This window comes from Pezoporus occidentalis, unplaced genomic scaffold, assembly GCF_034315485.1.
Source record: "Pezoporus occidentalis ecotype Australia unplaced genomic scaffold, CSIRO_AGI_Poc_V1 ctg48, whole genome shotgun sequence".
Classification (NCBI taxonomy): Eukaryota; Metazoa; Chordata; class Aves; order Psittaciformes; family Psittacidae; genus Pezoporus; species Pezoporus occidentalis.
The window spans coordinates 739,994-754,017 of NW_026915813.1; the positions used below are offsets into that span (position 1 = coordinate 739,994).

Here is a 14,024-nt window from a genome sequence, read left to right on the forward strand (position 1 = left end):
CTTTGACTTTGTAACAAGAAAAGCTAATGGCAACATTCAGAACTGAAATACAGTAAATTGCTACCTTTGCCTGCTCATTGTTGTGTGTAATTGAAAGGACTTCAAATTGGATTGTGTATTCTGGATGGTTTACAGGCCAGGGAATAATACAGAACAACAACAAAGAAAAATATAGTAAGCAAGTATATTTAACTCTTTTCTTCCCCGCTGAAATAAAGCAAGATTATTCAAAGCTTTCCTGATAAATTCTAGGGTAAAGCAAATCAGACTGCAGATGTGGGACTTGAAATATGCAGCCCTTGGGATTTAAGAATTAGATCACAGTGTCAGGTAATTTTTAATTCTGAACTTGACATTTCACAAAGTTGTCAGTCTTCACTTTCTACTATAATCTGGCAGGTTAGGATGTGTTGTAAAGGTAGGGAAGCCTTAAGGACATACTGAAGTCCTGTAATAAGACTATTTTAATTTTGTGTCATCCTGCTCAATTACCATGGTTAAGAATAACTTTCCCCTGAGCTTCTATGAAGGACAGGTAAGGCACTATGGTGTTATACCTGCCCTTGGAATGGCAGTCCATCTGTCCCGCTGCCATGTTCAGGACTCAGCCTGTTTAGTCCAGTGGTAAAGGCTTGTGCGTTAGCTCTGAGGGTCTCTGCTGTTACACAAAACTAGTTTCTTAGCAAAGGACAGTATGCTGATCACAAAAATAGGACAGTTGCTTTTGTTTAGAAAGTTACCTATCCTTCCACACCCAGGCCATAGCAACACAGACCCACTGTTGCCACAGTCTACACGTAGTAGTTGCATTTTGTGCCAGGTCAGATCCTCTCTGTATTTGCATGCCCTGAACAGCAAGTGAACTCAGCTAGGGCTTGAAGTGAAGAGCTCTCCTTCCTAAGTGTATTGCATGCCTTATATATGGTGGTTGGAGTTCCAAGAGAGCAAAAGATCACCACCCAAAGCAATAGTGCATAAAATTCTCTGCCTAGGTTAACAGCAAAGAAACTTGAACAGCATTAAATAGCAGAGACTGTTCTGATCAATTGTGCATTTGTCATTCGTATTGTAGCACTGTGCTTATGTGGGACTGAGTGAATGCTATAGTAATATATAGTAATATGAGTTATGCTAATCTAGCTGTCTCAGCTACATTAATATCTATTTTCATGTTTTCATTTTGTAATTCAATACTTAGTTGACTACCAGCCCTGGTAATTAGCTAGGAATATGCAGTTTAAGACAGGGTTCTGGCGTATCTGTTTATATTTGGTTTAATGGAGGATTAAGTCATGGGAAAACATTGTAGTAACATGCTAATTAAAAGATGAAATATTAACAACTCAGTAGTAACATTATAAAAATGCGGAACGTTTAATTAAGGAAAACAAAGCAAAGAAAATTTCATCTTCTAGATGGTGATGCTGTATCACATCTCAAAAGAAAGTGAAATTGCTGCCTTTCTTTGATGAACTCTTTCACTCAGCATCTTTGGAGATGTTTGCAGGCAAGCCGCAGATTAAATCTCACACCTGCTGGTTTGCTCACTGGGAAATGTTTTGTCCTGGAGCGTTGTACTCCAGGACTGCCTGGTGGCAGCCTGGCAAGCCCAGCTGAGGTTGGGGCTGTTGGGGCTGTGTGTAAAGCTTCAAACTTTTCCCCTGCTTTGCAAAGTTTCCCTTTTGAAAAGGTGTGGGAATAGTTTCTATTTAGAAACTAATGGAAGTGAAGACCATGCAGCTCTGATAATGGCTTTTCTGAAAACAGCCAGAAAAACAGCAAATATTGAAGCTTTGAGAAGAGAGTGGAAAGAACAAGGAGACTGATGAGAATTGGGATGCACCTCTGAAGGCGCGCTGACAATGGTGCACTTGCACTTCTGAGCAGCAGGGTATCCAAAAGAAAGCTCAGTGCTTGTTCATGAAAGTCAAGGGGTCAAATATTAGTATGTTCTAACCTCAGATGAATCTACTTGTTAAAGAAAAAAACCCAAGCAATTTCAGTAGGTGTGAAAACTGCAGAATGTGTTATGCCTGCACTGTCCTTTCTCAGATATTCAGCATCCGGCTTTTCAAGCAATCATCAGCCATCTACAATCCATCTAGGACTTTAATCTGAAAAGAGAAAGCAGCTGAATGCATAAATACAGTTATGTTGTCTTGATGTTAAGGGTATACAGCAAGTTATGTGGAAAAGCAGTGATGTTCTTGTAGGTCAGTGGCACTGAGCTGTATAATGTTCTAGTGACAGTTGTAGTGACAGTTAAATATATGTGGATCAGGAAAAAGTTATTTAACTGACAGTAAATACTACAAAATATAATGAGATAGAAGAGTGCTGCTTTACTCTCCAGGGAAACCGGTATATTATAAAACAGTCTATATCATTAAAGATTAATGAAAAGGATGAAAAAAGTCTGGAGGAAGGCACATGTTGCTATATAGACACGTGTCACACTGATTGAATCTATTTAAGCAAAACCTTCCACTAAGTTCTGGGAAGATACAAGTAAATTTGCAGAAGTATCCTTGTAATCGTTGCCAGTGTTGGGGCTGCTTAACATAACATCGGGAACCTGCAAAATCCCCAACCTCCAATTACCAGTGGTGGAGCAGCCAGATAACATGCCTGGAGACTTCTGCTGAGATCTGGGCATTGTTATCTTGGGATTGTAAAGCATAACTTGAAAACAGACTTATCTGTGTAATTACTAGCACAGAGATTTATTCAGAATCAAAGCATATGATCAGTTAATTCAGTTGGCTACTGTGGACTTAATGCTCTTCGAAGGGGAGTATCAGGATTTGCTGTCATGTGAAAAGTGCAGTTGGGTGCGCTGATGCAGATGTCATGCTGCACAGGGCACAAGAACAAAAGATATTTTATGAAGCAATTATCTCCTTCTTGTTGACTGACCTCCCTCATCCAAAATACAGAAGGAAATGGTCAGCTAAATGAGGTACTTTCAAGGCAGCAGGTGCTCAATGCAGCCCATACATTTTGCCGTTGTGAGCTGAAACTTATGAAGCCCCACAGAGAAGCTCCATTCCTCAGTCAGTGTTTCTGTCTGCTATAAGTGAATGTGCATCTCCAATAGTCTGGCAAGAAAACAAGGAGAATTGGTGCTCCATCTCCATAGGAATGGGATGATAATTGCATTAATGTACGAGAGACACAGCAAATATAAAATTAATCTTTTTCAGTGTTTAGATATATCTATACAGAACTGTGAAGAGGCTTTCATCAGTAGCCACAACATAGGTTTAGAGCCATTGGAGGTGGGATATGGAATGATACTTGGATCTGCTGGGGAGTGCCACGGCCAGGTGGGCTGATTTACTGTGCAGCACTTACAGTTCAGCACTGGTATCATAATGAGTGATTTGGGCTGTTGTTTGTCTTGAAAGAGAAATATGCCATACGTGACTACCCTGAAAGGATTCCAACTCCAAAGATACGTAGACATTTGGTATTGTAACTATACATATTACTGTTCTCAACAAGTTTATCCTGTTATTTTTACAGTCCCTAAATTAGTCTGTGTCTGTTTCATTGCTTAGCAGTGGTTTAAGTATTTCAGTAGAACTTAGATAAGTAAATTAAAGCTGATTGCAAAATATAAACAACTAGCTTTTCCTGGCCCATATATCCACAACTTTGTCCAATGTACTCCCTCCCAAATAAAAGCATGCTATTCCAGCATGGGGTGATAGTGAAGCTCCTCAAGGTGCACATTGCATCTGGGTGCTGTAAGCAGCAGGACTGCATCTCATTCATGTTAACAAAAATCTTCTCATCATTCATGTGCATAAATACTTCAAGGTCCTTTATAGGACCTCCTTTTAAAAATCCAATTCTGAATGCTCTTTGCATGTCTTTCCTGTTTACCGGAAACAGAATTTCTCTGTATTGGTTTTCCAACAGAGCAGTGTCTTTTCAAAAATATGCTGCTTCTCAAATTAATGAGATTTTAGTATCTTCAGCTTTTTATATTTCGTGAACATATAATAGGTTTTAAAAATGAAAACTTCATAGAAAAATGTCATTTGCCAAAAATGAGGTTTTCTTCATATGAATAGATATTGCTAATGATTAAAATATGGGACTTAAAAATAAGTAATAAATGAGAACTCTAACGCAAAGAATGAAAAAAAATCTCTTTTAAACATAGGCAGCCAAATATAATTTTGAATTTTCATTACATTTTTTTCTCTTCATTCAGCAGCTTTACCTTTTGACAATTTAGTATATTAAACCACTGATTTTTAGTATAAGCTCGTTTTATTAATGTCATAGGTGCATTTAATTTAGTAGATGAAAGTGATATGATTTCAAAACAGTTTTTATAATTTTGTGTGATATCATGGACTAATAGTTCATGAAAATAAAACAGTATAAACAGCATTTATATTGGTAATTACCAAATTGAGGAGTATTTGATTTGTTGGCACTCCAATTCAGCTGAAATGTAACTGAGACCCTTACTCAACTGAGAAATATATTTGTTCTGAATATTGACACAGTTAATGGTTAATTGGCAGATGGTATCTTTGAAGCAGAGCTCCCTTAACACTGAGGCCTCTCACACTGTTAAGTGCTTCAATTATTTATGCTTTGCTGAAAATTTCTTTGTGTTGAAATACTAACAGTTGATTTAAGGCTGGAACCTTTTAATTTATGAATTAGACACTTTACATTTAAATGGCAATAACTTTTCTGTGGGGTATGTGTGTGTTCCCTACGTAGGAAACACTTTTGTTCTAAGTCCTGCTGGGTTTTGGGGGGCAAATCCCATCTCTGTTTCCTGTATGGCCTCATATCTGTGTTATCTGTATTGATTTTAAGTGCTTTGAGGGAGAGCATGCTGGTTGCAGTGTCCACACAGAGTACCAGGTACCACAAGCCCCATCCATGCCTGGACTCTGCACCCAGTGTCTGCCGCACAGGAGCCAGCTTTAGCTGTAATGCATACTTTTGTCTTGGTTTGCAGCAATGCCATTACTTCTGGCCACTCAAGAAAGTGAAGCCCCTCACCAGTTCTTGACCTCTGCAGCCTCGGACAATCAGTGGAGCCATTCGCTGTTTACATTGGTACCCTCATGGACAAATAAGATTTTGTTCAAACGAGAGTCTTCTGTTAACCTCCACCAGGTCAGTAATAGATGGTTTGCAACTTTTACTCTCAGGATTGTAGCAATTATATCACAAGCTGGGAATTTACTACCCAATTAGTACATTTCTAGTTCTGTCTCAGGTGGTTATGATCACTTGAAATGGCTTTAGCAGCAAAAACTCATGAGATGCACAAAGAGTTATTGTGACAGATAAACTACGTGATTGCTGTGTAAATTTTGGTAGACACTTAGTAATGAGATGGATCTGTGAAGTCTGATAATGTTATGCAGAGAATATTTTGTTAGAGAATTGTGATGGCCAAAGATGAATATATCAATTAAGATACTAGTAATTACTTGTGGGAATAAGTAGTTCATACAAATTTAGATTAGAAAAAAAGATTAGCTATTGGAATAAAAAAGCTGTTAAATTTGAAGACAATACCACTACTTTTTTCTCATCTCATTATTTACCTTTCTAACTTGTGCTGCAGTTTGTGAATTATATTTTCATACACTATGTAGACTTTTCCCCTTCTTCCAGATTAAAGATGTGTCCAATGTGTCAGTTTCTTCTGGGTTTGGAATAACCCTTCAGAAATGTGGTGTGGTAAGTTTTCTTATATTTGTCTTGTTAATTTGGTAGGAAGTTTGTTCCTTAATGTCCTTTAAAAAGTGGGAACAGAATTGTGCAAATGCTGAGTATTTGGGAGAACATCCTTTTTGATGTTAAGATGGTTACACCCTCTGTAAAAGGCACAGTTTTGCATTGTTGAGTCAAAACTGAAGTCAGTGAAATGTTCTCTTGACTTCAGGGGATTTTGGATTGTCGTAAAACTAAATGCTTCCGTGTGAATCTGTAAAATTATAAATGAACAAAGCCCAGTGAACTCTAGAAATCAGCCACAAGGCTGGGTAGAGATAGAGACAAACTTCTTTAGAGGATGAGATAAGCCTTCTGAGATATTCTTCTGTCTCAGTCATGGGTGCTCTACCTGGGTCACCTGTAGACTCCTTTTGAAGAGTAGGGCACTGGGCCTTGTGATGCCCACTGCATCTTTGGCCATCCTATCACACATCCATTGAAGAACCAACATGTCGTAGTCTGCATATTCAGTGAGACACAGCTACTGCACAGTATATAATGAAAAAAGCTTTAATTTGACGTGTGTGAAATGCTTATGAGGAGCAAAGACTTCCCTAATATAAGGAAATTTTAAACCTTCCTTTTTATTTTTACTTCATGTGGCATAGGTTGATAGATTTACCGACACTGTTATTACTCCTTTCTGTTTTTTTCCCTGTTTTTGTTGATTAGTTGGTTGATTTTTACACTGGATGGAGCAAGTCTGAATTTTTCTGTTTAGAGACAGTTTTTCTTACCTGTCCCTTGGAGAGAGAAAGCACATCCAATTTTAAGACAAGCATGAATTCAGTAAATGCTGCATATGAGAGTAGTTTCAGAAACCAGGACAGAAGAGGTGGTGTTATAAATTGCACCAGATCATTTGCGTAGAGAAGAATGAATATGCATCTCATCTCATGGCATAAATTACCTGTAATATTCTTATTGAAATGGCAGCATATCATAATTAATAAGGCTGAATAGTCAGCATTTCAGACATAAGAAGCAGTAACACAGATCCTTCTGTTTTTCCAACTGTAGATTCCCAATTTTTATATCAGAGCCTCTCAAAGAGTTTGAGGTAGTTACGTGTTGGGTTTTTCCTGCTGTTTATAGCACAACCTCACACAGGCTCATTAAAAATTGTGAAATCCTGCTGTACATCGAGGTTAATCTGCTATAGATGCAAGGATTATCAGAAAATAATTTTGCAGACCTCTGGGTGTGAATTACAGAAAACTATGCAATTGTATATGATTGTTTTCCACATTTAAATGTAGTTCATATTTTATTTTCCTTTGCTTACCTTGTCATCTAGTTCAGTCCTAATTCATCTGAACAGATGCTTTCCTGCTAAGAGAGACACTGGCCATATGGTGGTCTTTAGCTGTTTTAGATGGAAAAAAGTATATTCTGCACATTTTCCATTTAAAACATGAGTGATTCCTCGAAGCATGGAGATGACATATGTATACCTCTCAGAGACAGGATTTTTCCAACACCTCATCACAGAAATAACCTTATTGAAATTTTACCTGTGCTTCCAGCACCCCGTCCTTTCCTTCTTTCTAGAAGTGTACTCCTTTAAGAGCCTCATTCCATATTATGACATGAACTTTTTTGTAACAGTACTTCATCATGACAATAATCCTGAACAAAACTGAAGTAAATCTTTAAATTTGACTATTTGGCTTTTAATACATTTACGCGTTTTTTGTCTCAATCTTCTAAGTATTCTTGCATTACAGATTATCTTTGATTCTATGGTGCTTCATTTTTTTTTTAATCCTTTCCCATTTCTAGTTGTTCTAACTTACTGCCAACATTATTCCTACATTGCTTGTGGTAGGTGATAGGCAGTATGGTTGGGATACCTCTGAAGGGATGTTATGTTTAGTCACTGAATTAAGAACTTTATTAAATGAAAGAAACTGAAGAGAAAGTGCAAAATTGGTTGAAGAAAGAGAATGAATGGTGTGTTGGAGCATGCATTAAACCTTCTGCCCAGGGGAAGGAAAGGACTAATGCTGCCATATTCCCCCTCCTGCCTGTGAATATACACATGCAACTTTCTCTGCCTATCTTATTGTAGGAATTTATCTAAATTACTGTTTACATCCCTTCACCGCAAATGTAAAGGAATATATTTGTGCCTAATTAGAAGCAGAGAAAGAGGCCCTGAAATCCTCATTTTTTTTGCTTCATCTCACAGAAAGGCAAGGGAAAGGTGTGGTAAAATGAAGGGAGGAAAAAGTTTTTCTGTTTCTTCCTTTTTCCCCAGCGTCCTCTATTGCTGGTGCATACTTGTTTGTCTGCACAAGCCAATCCACACTTACTGTGGAGCATAAGGTAGTGCTAACAACTTGTGTAGTTTGAACCTCGAATCTTTCAAGGTGTGTTGTTTTTGTGATTGGGTCAGGTTCTCTGCTCTGTGGCTTTGGATTTTCTTTATGTGGCTTTGAGGCTTTTTTCCCTGTTTCATGTTGTTTGTGCTTTTTTTAAAGGAAGTTTAAAGCCTTTGTGACTGCACAGGAGAGTTTGAAAGGCATATTGACTGCATCATGCCAGTTCAGAAACCAGGAGAGAGAAAGTCTGCCCCAAATATATCACATTTTTAATATATAGTGGAGTTATGTCTCATAAGTGTTGGGGTATAATTAATGATGTACAAACATATGAAATTGCTAATATTTTCCTCACAAACATGATTAAGCCTATTTTTATATGTGCTGACAATTATTTGCAGAATCTAGTACAATAAATAGTTGGGTTTTTTCTTCCATAAAATCTGTTTCTTCTGTACAGTTGAGGGTTGAACTTGCTGTGTGTAGAACACTTAAGTTAAACAGGTTTATTAAATGTACTTTTATTAGTAGTACATTATTAGATATTTAATTACATAGGAAAATGCAAACAAAGCAATGTCAATAAAGTTTTTTTTTCTCCTTGATGCATAAGATATCCTAAAACTGTAATCTGATTCTCTACTCAATTAGTATGAAATGCAGAGATGAATGGTGTTACAATGAAATCATAACTACATATGACAGGCCCTGTGGCTGCCACAAACTCTGGTGTGATTTCTGAAGTCTGTCGCACAATTCATGTTTTTAGAACTTATTTCTCTGGGGGCTGCTTTATTTCCATTTGTGTGTGTCGTGATACAGACTAGAAAGGAAGAGGAAAAAAGAGAAAGGTTCAGCCTGAAACGTACTTTGGTCAGTAAAATAAGTGTTAATTTAGTGTCATTATTAGAAGCCTGATACGACATTAAGGATGTACTATAGGCCAGCATATTATAGACCTGATAAAGCTTTAGGCAATTCTGGTTTAATATGAGTTATATCAGGAGACAATTTGGAAGGTGAGAGGTCAGTAAGCAACTCTGTGCTCAAAGTAATTTTATTGAGAGGGTATAATTATTCAATGACAGTTAATGGCCTAGTGGAATAAGTAAATAAAATAATGTTGATGCATGTTGCTAGAGGTTGGTGATTAGTTTCTGAACTTCACCACTAACTGGAAGTAGGGATGGGACTTCCAAGCCCACCTGTGGCTCCATCAAGCCCTCTCATGGGAGGGGCGAATCAAGGCAGCAGCACCCTTCAGAGAGTGTGGTTCCTGAGAGCAAAGGGAAATACAGACCAAAACTGCTTAGAGAGAATGAATCTGCAGCAAGGGCAGCTTGCTAAAGAAACATCTTCATGGTACAGAAGTTCAAGTTTAAGGATTTTCCAGACTCTGCTTTTAAGGTTCTGATACAGTTTTGTGTTGTATGAGGTATCACAGGGACGCTCAAGGTCTTATTTTCACTTTTGGTTCTGCATGAGCTGGGTTTCTAGCTCGTGGGTTTCTGTCCCTTTGTCTCCAAGCAACAGCCTGACATACCAAAGATTAAAATCTTGGGAGCTGGAGATCAAAGAGAGTGGAGTGGCACTTGCAGGCCTCTCAGAATGCATTCAGAAAATAAGTTTACACATATACTGAACTTTTATTAGTAATCAAGACTATGAATTCTGATGTTAGAGATGCACGTACAGCCATTTTGCACCATTAATGTTAATATTTCTGTTTTCAGGTGGATGTTGAACATGACCCTCAAATCGCACACATCACACTTCTGATTAATAACACCAACACACTGCTCTCAACAAACATTACAGATCTTATCCTCCTGGACAATATCACTGGTCTTCACGTTCAAAAAAACAGTGGCAATAAGACCACAGATGGCATACAGATTTATAGCAAAGGAGTCTTGCAAGGTAACAAAATCTACAGGGATCTACCCTGGATTACAGATGTGGAAGAGCATCTGTTCAAATCACAGTAGTTACTTACTTTTGCTGGTGTAAATTTTCTGATTATGAGTTAATACAGGTGAAAAACTTCGGAAGAGGTTTTGTGCTGCAGTTTACAATTGTATTAGCTCATAATTTGACTCCCACCTTTGAACTGCTTCTGATCTCCCAGGCACAGAATTGAGGCCCTGTATTCTGTAAAAGTCGCTACCATCAAAATTAATTAGAACCTTTCATGATAGTATTTGTTCATTTTGGGTATTTTTAAAAGCTGCTGCACAAGCCATTTTAATCATACCTGACAAAGCTTCCTTCTTTAGCCAAGCGTGGCAGATTGGCTTGCTGAAGTATTGAGAAAATGAACATGAGCTGGCAGTGTGCACTTGCAGCCCAGAAATCCAGCTGTATCCTGGGCTGCATCAAAAGGAGCGTGACCAGCAGGTCGAAGGAGGTGATCCTGCCCCTCTGCTCTCGTGAGACCTCACTTGGAGTAAAGTGTGCAGTTCTGGTGTCCTCAACATGAAAAGGACATGGAACTGTTGGAACAAGTTGGGCTCATGTGGCCATTACTCTGGATGCGGGGCATCTGCTGTTTCAGAAGGAAAAAGCTCCAGTACAGTCTCAAGCCTTTGCCAGGGATCTTCAAATAATTCTCCTGGGACAAAGCAAATCTATCCAAATCTCTCCTCTCTGAGTTATGCTGTTAGGCTCTGGCTGCCTCCTCTGCTGAATTCCCTTGAATTCAGTGTTGTAAGTTTACTGCAGCTGGGTTCCTAGGAGGGCACTTTTGCTGTTGAGGAAGCGTAAGTCTAAAGGGGCACCCAGAAAGCTCCTCAGATGTTTTATTCATATTGAACTTACTTTTCAAATTTTGCAAACATCTGTAGCTGCAGCTGAGCTCAGCTGGGTGCTCCACTCTTCAGAGATTCACTCCCATTCTTGTTTGAAAAATGATGTACAACTGTACTGGGTTGTTTTCATGTCGGTATAGCTACTGTTCAAAAAAATGCAGACACAATACTTAGAGGCCACTAATGCACTGTCAGGTGTACCTCACCTGCTTAATCTACACAGCTGTTTTTTTTTTCTCCTTTAAAAGGTGGAGAATACTTTGCAGTCAACTACTCTGCACTTCTTGACGCAAAAGAAACATGGGATGGCAGGGTCTTGATGCTGCCTGCAAAGCTAACTTTCAAGAGTTCATCACAGGTATTTCCTTTACAATTTTGTTTTGCTCTTCACCGTTTTTGTAAAAACATAAATTAAAAAGAATCTCCAAGGCGGTGCTTGTTTGCCTAAGCAATGAGGCCTGCATGTAATGAAATTAAGTTCTTAGGCTGTCTGATTGCTTACCATAAATTTATAAATACATGAGTTACCCTTTATGGCTTAGGAAGTCCTAGACGTCCTTAAATAGGGGGAGTATGTTTGTGTGTTGTCCTGTAGCTTTTCTTCCTGCTTTTTGTATTTCTTTCCAGTTTAGTCTGTGAGAGATTGAAAGTTTTACCATTTTTTATCAGAAAAAGAATTTATTTTAACTAAAAAACAAGCTGAAGTAAACTAAAACCTCTTTGCTTGTAAGGAGAACACTTTTTTAGTGTGTGAGTTGTAAATCTCTGAAACAGATTGTCCAGAGAAGCTGAGAAATCTTCATCCTTGCTGATTTTTGAGAACTCAGTTGCACCAGGCTCTGAGACAGCTGATCTAATGAATGCTGGAGTTAGCCTGTCTCTTTGCTTTCTTCCAAAGTAAAATTTTCCAATTCTAAAATATGGCTTGATACTTTTTTTATGTGGCTTTCATTGTTGCATGTAAAGAACCTGCACATGTCTTTTCATTTCAACTGTTGTATCTCCTTTGCTTTAGAGGAAAAAATGTTCAGCATGCATGAGAGTGTTACTAGCATAGAGGAGAGCGAGACTTCAAAAAAACAGCGAGTTGTAAGAGTAGAGACGTGCACTGCCTGTGGCTCCTGTTCTGTGCATTTTAAGTCAACCAGCCTTTATAGGCATGTGATTCTGTGAGCACCGGAATATGCTTCTGTGTGATTAGCGGGAGAGTGTATCCCACAGAGTAGCTGCTTCCATGTCTGTTAGTGTTACTCCTAAGTACACTGCATTTTCCTGACAGATTTATTTCAGCTTTAAGCTTAATGAGAAATATAGCTTATCTTCTAAACACAGGGTTTTCTAGGGACTCTGGGCTGTTTGCTGCATGTTTGTTTTCATGCATGTAATATTTTTGTATCTCAGAATGCAACACATCTCGTATCACTGACAGCATCATTCACCATAACTGAAGAAGAAAAGACCAAGGTAAATTCTATGATTTCCTATTATGGTTTCTAAAAGGCCAGATAAGCCTTCAAAATTACATTGAATGCAGTGAACAGCACTATTCTAGATAATTTTTATTTAAGATGGATCACTGCATCCATCCCTGTTATTGCTTGAGTAATGAGTAATGTGTTCACCAAACTTGGTTTTCTTCCCCTACCCTTATTACCTTGACAGGCTGTGTTGCAAGGGGTCTTTTCTTAAGGAGCTGTGACTTGGTTGGCAAGATCACTGTGATTATTTGTGTTCAGGCAGAAAAAAATTGGTTTACCCTGGAACATTTTTTGCACGATTATATAATTTGAAATGTAAAGTTCATATGGATGGGGCATGCCTGACAAGGCCTTGAGGACTAGGCTGCTCATTCCTTCCATGGGCCTGTCCCATGAGTTTCTCTCTACCTTTAAAATCAGTAGTCTATTTGGAGATTGGGCACAGGGACCTCTTGTTCCAGTATTCTCTATTGCTGGGAATCTCTTGCCCTCTGAGCTTCTGTTAGTATAATTTTAAGTATCAGTATAATAAGTCCAGACTTGGCTTTCTCATAATTGAAGGTCAGGTGTTCACTCTATTAAAATGGAAGCCAGAATTAAACATGATATAAAGTAAAACTATACATGGGCTAGAGAGCTTACTGTTCTAGTAAGATTTAAAGGGATTGGACATTTGTATAGCTAAGAATTATGCTTGGAATTACCATAAAGGTATTTTTTGGAAACTCATATTATTAAAGGTGTAAGCCATGCAGACTGGGTTAGAAAAATAGCTTTGTGAATAGTTTTCTGTAGAGTTCAGTGTGAATTGATCTACAGCCACTGGTGATGTCTAAGCTAAGACTATAAGCTACATTGGTCTCTGCTATTACTATACTTAAAACCTCTATAGTGTGGGGGTTTCCAACTTGAATTTGATATTTAGACCTCAACAGGTTCTTGGGGACTGTTCCATAGTTAGGTAAAATTGGCTCAGCTGCATCTGGACTTACTAAATGAACAGATTTTGTAATTAAAATGTGTGGTAAAGGTGTGTGGAGAATGCTGTTAATTTTTAAAAACTAAAGCCTAGAAATTACAGAACACTTCATGTTTCACATTCATAGTGTTTGCCTTTGGACTGTGGCCAAGCATAAGGCATTTCAGAATGAAATCAGTTTGTGCAAGGAAATTATGATTAGCTGAAAAAGGTGCGATGTATTGTATTTCATCCATACCTTCAGCTGTCATAAATACTCTAAATCTCAGATTATATTTACTAAAAATCATTATTTAAACCTGTTAATGAGTGTGGTAAAGCCAACATACTTGTGATTACGTGAATAATAAATGTTGACTTAGGGGGCAGAAAAGAGAGTTAATTGTGTAGACATGGCAGTGCCATGCTAAGTTGGTTCTGTCAGCTTTCACATGGTTTGCTTGCACACTTGGCTACTGTGTGGTTCTTGAAAGTTTTACAAACCCTGTGGATTTTTCTTCTGTGCCACTGGAAGAAAGTGCTTGGTTGCCTGTGACTAGGTAATTTTGTGGGTTATGAAAAAAATATGTGTTGCTCATGTGAGTGTCCATGCCAGATGTCTTCCCGCAATGCTTCAGGGGCTGTGAGTACTGAGTGCCTCTGCCCTTAGCTGTGTGGTTTTGATGCTGTAGTGAAA

At 38.3% G+C, this 14,024-nt stretch overlaps 1 protein-coding gene across 8 annotated transcripts in view; it reads left to right on the plus strand.

Annotated features, from left to right (window-relative positions):
- Positions 1–14,024, plus strand: part of EVC2 (EvC ciliary complex subunit 2) — a 72,922-nt gene that overhangs the window by 5,136 nt on the left and 53,762 nt on the right. For 7 of the 8 annotated variants that reach the window (XR_009968037.1, XM_062636320.1, XM_062636321.1 and 4 more), the window contains 5 exons: positions 4,991–5,151; positions 5,659–5,724; positions 9,818–10,004; positions 11,140–11,249; positions 12,293–12,355. Coding sequence is in view for 7 of the 8 variants with exons in the window: in XM_062636320.1 (XP_062492304.1) it covers positions 4,991–5,151; positions 5,659–5,724; positions 9,818–10,004; positions 11,140–11,249; positions 12,293–12,355 (587 nt within the window). In the remaining variant the exon portion in view is untranslated. Of the gene's footprint in view, positions 1–4,990; positions 5,152–5,658; positions 5,725–9,817; positions 10,005–11,139; positions 11,250–12,292; positions 12,356–14,024 lie in introns of those variants that run through there. The other variant, XM_062636325.1, reaches the window with a different exon arrangement.